The sequence below is a fragment of the Limulus polyphemus genome, unplaced genomic scaffold, assembly GCF_000517525.1.
Source record: "Limulus polyphemus unplaced genomic scaffold, Limulus_polyphemus-2.1.2 Scaffold206, whole genome shotgun sequence".
In the NCBI taxonomy this organism is placed as follows: Eukaryota; Metazoa; Arthropoda; class Merostomata; order Xiphosura; family Limulidae; genus Limulus; species Limulus polyphemus.
This window is the reverse complement of record NW_013665816.1, coordinates 492,967-500,728: the sequence shown is the minus strand read 5'-3', so window position 1 is coordinate 500,728 and position 7,762 is coordinate 492,967. Positions and strand designations below refer to the sequence as shown.

General features: G+C 31.5%; 1 protein-coding gene and 1 non-coding gene across 2 annotated transcripts in view; one reads left to right on the top strand and one right to left on the bottom strand.

Annotated features, from left to right (window-relative positions):
* Positions 1 to 1,516: 1,516 nt before the first annotated feature.
* LOC106478379 (neurotrophin 1-like) overlaps positions 1,517 to 7,762 on the bottom strand; it is a 13,171-nt gene continuing 6,925 nt past the window's right edge. Inside the window, exon 4 of the mRNA XM_013938923.1 lies at positions 1,517 to 1,688. Coding sequence (XP_013794377.1) covers positions 1,517 to 1,688 — 172 coding nt within the window. The remainder of the gene's footprint in view (positions 1,689 to 7,762) is intronic.
* Positions 7,196 to 7,268, top strand: Trnak-cuu. The gene has a single exon. It is a non-coding gene; the product is annotated as a tRNA-Lys (tRNA).

The window sequence follows — 7,762 nt, the reverse complement described above, 5'->3', positions numbered from 1 at the left end:
CATGATCGCCCTTTCAGTCGTGGGGGCGTTATCATGTGACGGTCAATCCCACTATTCGTTGGTAAAAGAGTAGCCCAAGAGTTGGCGGTGGGTGGTGATGACTAGCTGCCTTCCCTCTAGTCTTACACTGCTAAATTAGGGACGGCTAGCGCAGATAGCCCTCGTGTAGCTTTGCGCGAAATTCAAAACAAACAAACAAACCAATGCCTTCGTATCACGTGAATGACACATTTTGTTGACACTACTGTTAACCTTTAATAAAAAGCATCATTATATTTTTAAGTTATTATTTTATATCACAAGTCTTATAACTGCCTATAATATTAATAAAACACGTGTTTCAACGCTTCAACTTCATTGAATATTATGTTTTGGTTTATTTCAATTGTAGTATCACAAGAGCACCACTTGTGTAGAGGTAGTGAAAGTTACAGAAACAATTTTTGTTTGTTTGATTGTTTGCTTTTTGCCCAGTATTGCCAGAATAGTATATATATTATTATTATTAGGGTTAAATATGCACAACAAATCTTTTTTTAAATATCTAGAAAAAAAGAAACTTTAAAATATTCACCTTTGTTGTCAAAGATACCATTCATCCTTTACATTTTAAGATCATATTCGAAAAGTACATATTCATTCACATTTATGTTTTTTTAAATAAAATTCGATCACTTGAAGAACCTGTTGCAAAATTCAATTAGGAGATGAAAAAAATTGTTCATATAATAAACAACAAAATTACCAGATGAAGATTAAGAAAATTATACCAATAAAATGGTTTTTCGTGCTTCTGTTAAGCCTATCGATAGTCAAATCTAATAGTCTTTCTGTTATTAGAGATACCAATAACGTGGGAAAAATAGTTGCTGTTAAGTATTATCTGATAATTTTGGTGTTTCCAGGATTATTGTTAGGCCTGACAATACTTATCCATGATAATTCTAACATTTTTTTGCTACGTTTCGACTGATAATTTTGTGTTCATTTCTGTACTACTTTAATAGTAGTACTTTATCTAATAATTTTGAGTTATTAGTGCCGTTGTTGAGCCTAATCAGATTATTTTGCCCCATTAACTGCTGTAATAACATAGCTAGATATCTTGCTGCGAGAGATATACACATAAAGTAACAGAACTTGTCTAACAACAACAACAAAAATGATCAAGAGAGTTTCATGGTCTTTGAAGAGACTATATAATATTAACCAATTTCTTTTTATAAATTACTGGCACACTTATGAGTTTTCGACTTAATAAAAGAAAATAATACATCAAGTTTTTTTAGTCATAAAGTTATTTGAGTGTTTGAAAAATGCTATTTACCCGTAATTATTTTAGTCTCTACAATAAACAAGAAGTGTCAAATCTAAAAATATAAATAACGTAATCATAAATAAAGTTTAATGTAAATATACAAATTTTAGTATGTTAGAAGGCGTGAATGTTTATTTTGTTTGAATACATTCCCTGTGAAGCAAGAATACTGAGCAGACTGTTTAATTAATTTTGTTCTTATATTCGAGCAACACGACACGCACAGCCCGCTGGGAATTTAAACAGCGCCACTACTGGACTTCGGTTGGGCTCCCAGGGTCGCACAGCTATCAAACGGTGTAAGCTGAACCGTTGCTGACATGTTGACTCATAAAACGGTGAAATATAGGAGCAAGCTTGGTTAGGTTTCCTTTAAGAAAAAAGAAATAAACCAAGAGAAGAAAAACATGAAACTCTGTCTTCAAAAACATTAAATGTAACGTTTAAATATCGTCTAATAAAAACTATTCTTAAAAAATAAATGTGAAGCCTAATCTGTCATTTGTGTTACCGGTTTTGGATATAACTCAATGACAAGAAGTAAATCGAATTATAAACTGAGTTTCACATTGATGTTTGTTTTTTTTGTTTTTGTTTTTTTGTATTTTAGACAGCATGTCAGCTGAATAATTCATCAGAATAAATTAGCAGCACCATTACTGCATATTCTTAAAATTCCTTTATAAATATGGGATCTCTAGTCTCTATGTGAGTAAAAGACATCTAGAAGTTATTTTTAATTGTCAACTTGGTAGTCTATTTTCGATTGTTTAAATTTGTGTTTAAAATTGTCTGGTATGAACAAATTAATTACCTAATTACCTAACAATAGATATAAGGAAATGTAAAAAAAAAATCTTAAAAATACTACAATCTAAAATTTTCAAAATTATACTTACATGTACAGATAGAAATCTATTTATATTTGTTTATAACATTTACTTGATTTATCATGTCTGTCATTATTACAAAATGATCAAACAGTTCATATAAAACAGAAACAATAAGCTCTACGAAACGTGATATAGTAAGTACTCGCGTATATTTATATTCGTTGATAAACATACAAAAATATGCGTTCTATTTGTTGACATAACTGTTATTGTTTAACAGTAAAAACAAGGTACAAGTTTTTTCTTTTATATCTGTGCCGTGCCCACCTCAAGTATCGAGCCTTGGATTTTAGGCTTATAAGCTTGTTAGCCGAAAACGATCAAATCTTATGAGACATTTTCAATATTGAACATTTACATGCTTGTGTGGTCTCCAAAACTCAAGCATCCAAAATTATCAAAATAAATCAATCTAGTAACTCAAAATAATAATAATAATAAACAACTTTATCGACGAATCTCTTTCATTCAAAATTATCATAATAAACATTTTAACGAAGCACCATAACCATTCAAAGTGATTATAATAAATAACTGTAGTGGCAGTACTTAGGGTTCCGAACTCCGTCCAAAAGAGCCGCCTCAGTGGAGAACATAATGAGTGGAGAGCAAAGGGTGCTAACCCAGCAGGGAGTTATTATTCGATCGTGGGAGTTCACGTGACATCACAATTCCACAGATTGGCATCAGACAGAGGATAATCCCGTCAAGTGCCAATAGGGGTGAATAACTCCAAAGTGTGCTGCTAGGGATTGATAATTCCAAAGTGCCTCACCGTATTCCACAGATTGGCGTCAGACAGAGGATAATTCCGTCAAGTGCCAATAGGGGTGTATAACTCAAGGTGTGCAGCTAGGGGTTGATAATTCCAAAGTGCCTCAATAAATGGACGATAGATCATCACCGTATTCTAGTATAACTCACAATCTACGCTGAGGACTATTTTTTCATATTGACATAAAACGTTGAAATTCTAGAAATGCATCACATTACGAATTAAAAATTAATAATTTCTCTCTTTAATTATTAACAAGATATTAGTTCATTCATTGTCGTTAGTGTCGACCTTGTACTTTATAATTTCATTTCAATAACAATAATAAAGAAAGCGTATGAATATGAAAATTCATATTTCATTTATTACATTTTGACTATTTATATGTCGTACTTCGTGGTTTACACACATGAATATCCATATATTAGTTTAACAACCAATGTAAAGGGCTAATTTCCATGTCAACCTAAATATTTAAACTCTATATTTTTCATGTGCATCATAATCATGTCATGCACTGATTAAACTTACAGTATATGTAGTTCTGAAAAAAAGACTGTTTGATATCGTTCAATTAAAAAGCTGATCAATCTCTGGATTTGTTTTTCTCAATTACATAAACTACAAGTAGTGCCATATGTCTAAATGATAAAATAGTCAGTAGTAATGCATTAAATTTATCATAATCTATATAGCTCGGTTTTCATTCTTAAGCCTATTACAACCGATTTTATCCTCTAGTTATTAAACTATATAAAAATCATTTTGTTCCAACCAAATATAGCGCATTAATATTATGCTAAACGAATGAATAGGTGAAATCTGTTCACACATGTAAATTATATAAACTATGTGAAATAAACAACAAAACTTACAATCTTATGTTTAGTCATGGTATACAATAGGATATCACAACTTCTATGATTTTCTGTAAAAATTCACTTTAAAGTACAAAACACTATGTTCTATTCTACGTACAAACTTACTTCAAATTGTGCTATCTCTGGCATATATCACAGTGGATTCATCCCATGTATAGGGCCCGGCATGGCCAGGTGATTAATCCCCGTTACACCAAACATGCTCGCCCTTTCAGCCGAGGGGGCGTTATAATGTGATGGTCAATCCCACTATCCGTTGGTAAAAGAGTAGCCCAAGAGTTGTTGGTGGGGGGTGGTGACTAACTGCCTTCCCTCTAGTCTGACGGCTTAGGGACGGCTAGCGCAGATAGCCCTCGTGTAGCTTTGCGCGAAATTAAAAAAAATAATAACAAACAAACATCTCAGGTATAATGAGGATCGGATTTTAGAATAATGTCTTTCTGCATCTCAATAATTCTTAACGACGTGCTCTAAATATTTAGGTTCAATACGTAAATAATATTATACAATTTTAACTTAAATGATAAGTATCGAATTTGTGCGCAATTTTGGTATCTTTATGTCACAATTAATGTACTGTGTTCATCAATCTGTGAGATGATTTACAACCAAAGGATTTTATGTTCACTAGACACTAAGGATTAAATTCAACATAACTAGCTTATGAACGGATTTTGTATGTTACTGAACAATTACCTTAACACCCGGAAAAACAAGTTTGTTGACTCTTTCAGTTTACACAGTATTTGGACTTTACAATTCAAAATACAATTATTAGACTAAAATTGAGTATATATATCAAATTATCCTCACATAAGAATAGAGACCGAGGTTTTGCAACATTAAACGTGAGTAAAATTCTCATAGCATTTCCCAAACTTAGTAATGCTCCTTGCAGGAACAAAAATAGGATAAGATTATAACATGCATTGTCATTCACCCTTCATGATTTAGAACAACCATAAAGTTCGCTAACTCAAACTAAACAACAAATGTTTGAAAGATTTACATTTATTAGTCCACCCAAGCAACAGTTGATCAGTCCATTTTTTAATAATTATAACTTTAATAATTATTGACTTTCCGAGTCTAAATTGTTACTCTTAATAGTTATCCTGTCTACTTCTAATATTAGCGTGCTTCACTCAAATACACCCCACGAGCTTATTATCCACGTTTCTAATATTGGCGTGCTTCACTCAAATACACCCCACGAGCTTATTATCCACGTTTCTAGCAAAATTGCTTTACTTATACAACTAATTAAATTATTTTTTTATTACTTAATGTGATACATATGATGTATATCTAGAGTTTGAACGTTTTATGTTAATATGAAAAATATTTCTGATTCATAAGATGGAAATATAAGTTTATAATAAATATTAAAAACACAATAATACCAAAAAACGTCTTTAATACGCACGTTTCAGAATTTCCTTAAATTCCATCATCAACGTTAATATCTCAAAAAAAAAAGGTAGTTCATAATATTCGAACTGCAAAAAACAACATTAGTATCGAGCGAGTTTTCAATCGGAAGTTTAGAAAGAACAGATTTAAGCAATAAAACGTGCGGCATACACATGTTGAATAAATAACATGGTTAGGAGAAGCTACTATAAAGAAAGGCTTAATTATAAGTATAAACACTGTATCTTTGAAACAATAATAAATATCAGATAAAAAGTGAGAATTCGGAATTGATTACATTAATGACAACAGGTAGGAGTTGATGTTATTATTTAGTGTTGGGTTACTGGCAAGTTATTTTAAGGCAGAAAACTCAACCTGTGTAATAGAAGAAGGGTTTTTTAAAGTCTTAATGTTGTAGAAGGAGGACAATGCCGCATTGTTAAATTTAGCTTTGATAAGGCATTCTGTATTTGGTGTGTTATTTTTGTTAAAACTAGGAAAGGATTTAAGATATCTGTAAATACATTCAAATGGAAAAAAGTAACTTGAGAAACAAGTTACGGTTAGGTAGATAACAGTCTAAACCTTCTGATAGAGCATTTTGACATTGTTCATTTAAGGTAAGATCACTAAAGTTAAAAATAACATTATCAGGACTTATATTACTAGATTATCTCGATGTAATTAATTTTCTAAGCTTGACTTTCAGGTTGTGTCCAAGTCTACGGTGATCACCTCATCGCCCATTCTCCTAGAGACACGGTTTGAATTATTCACTCCTAACAGCACACTTTGGAACTATCGACCTCTTAGTGGTACTTCATGGAACATACGCTTCTGGTGCCAAGCTGTAGCACTGTGATGTCACATGACTTCCCAGTTTCAAAGATACTTACTCCCTAGGTGGCTCCCTTTGATCTTCTCTCACTAAATTACCCCACTGAAGCGGCTTTTTTGGATGGAAGTCGAGAGCCATAACTACTAACGACGACTCTTAATAATTCAAAACGATCATGATAAGTAACTTTAACGATACGTCTAAGTCATTCAAAATTACCACAATAACTGTAACAATGCACCTAAATCGTTCAAAATTACAACAATAACCGTAACGACGCTCATCAATAATTCAAAACAATCATGATAAGTAACTTTAACGACACGTCTAAGTCATTCAAAATTACCACAATAACTGTAACAATGTACCTAAATCGTTCAAAATTACAACAATAACCGTAACGACGCTCATCAATAATTCAAAACGATCATAGTAAATGACTCTAACAAGATGTTATACTTGAAGGGTGATATATATTTTATATTTCATTATTAATAACCATGCTCAGAAAAAAGAAAGAGAAAGCAAAATTAAATGTCTAACTAATACATATTCGTTTACTGTTATGTATTAACTTTCAAGAACAGTTTCTAAAATAAAATAAAAAATCCGGCGCAATTCAATTATTAGACCACGAAGTTCAGTGAAGTTTGAGGGTTTCATTTACTCAGTTCATAATGATAATTATATCGAATGTAAAATATTTAGTTTAAATACATTCAATCACAATCCCAGTAAGACACGACACTTCTGGTACTAGGAACTCTCGCCACTTGTTATTGGGGACTTTATATATAATTTAAAGTGAATCTTAAGAAAATATAAAAAAATAAACGCAGAAACAGTAGAGCATGAAGAAATTAACTTTGAAGGATGAACCTTACTTTGCTCATAACTTTAAGTTTTAAAAACAAAATAGTACAAAACTTAGCATAAAATACCGAGTTGATTTAGTGTGACTTGAAAACGTCCACATTGTGTTCGAGTAGAACTTGACTCTAAAATTCTATACGATCTAATGCTGTCATGTTCAATTCGTAAAATAATTCATAATATTAGTATCATATTTCCATAGCCCGGCTAGCTCAGTCGGTAGAGCATGAGACTCTTAATCTCAGGGTCGTGGGTTCGAGCCCCACGTTGGGCGAAAAGGAATATTTTTTAGTTAAAAGTAATATTTCTATGTGAATTTTTCTACTAAGCGTACATCGTTCTGAAAGTTAAGGTTGTAATTTCTTTCATTGTTTTTGATTAAATAAAGGTAATGAATATCAAATGGTATTTAAACTCTGAGGAATATAAGTTTTTGATTGTTAATACTTAAATTATGTTTAAACAAAAGGAATCTAAACCTACAACTGGATTAAGTTGAAATATTCGTTAGTGTTCAACTACTTCATTTATATCATAATTAGAAACATATCTATATTTATGCACTACCGGCACTCGTGTTTAAATTTTTTTAAATTATAATAAATAATTGAAAACAACGTTTTATATTTACACAATAAAAACTTTATTGAAGCTGTATGGCTTCCACTTTAAAATAGAAATATCACTCTACACGTACATGTTTCGATTACACTGAGGAAATATGCAAATAACAATGAAGTAATGCGACAAGGAGAAAGTATAAAATAG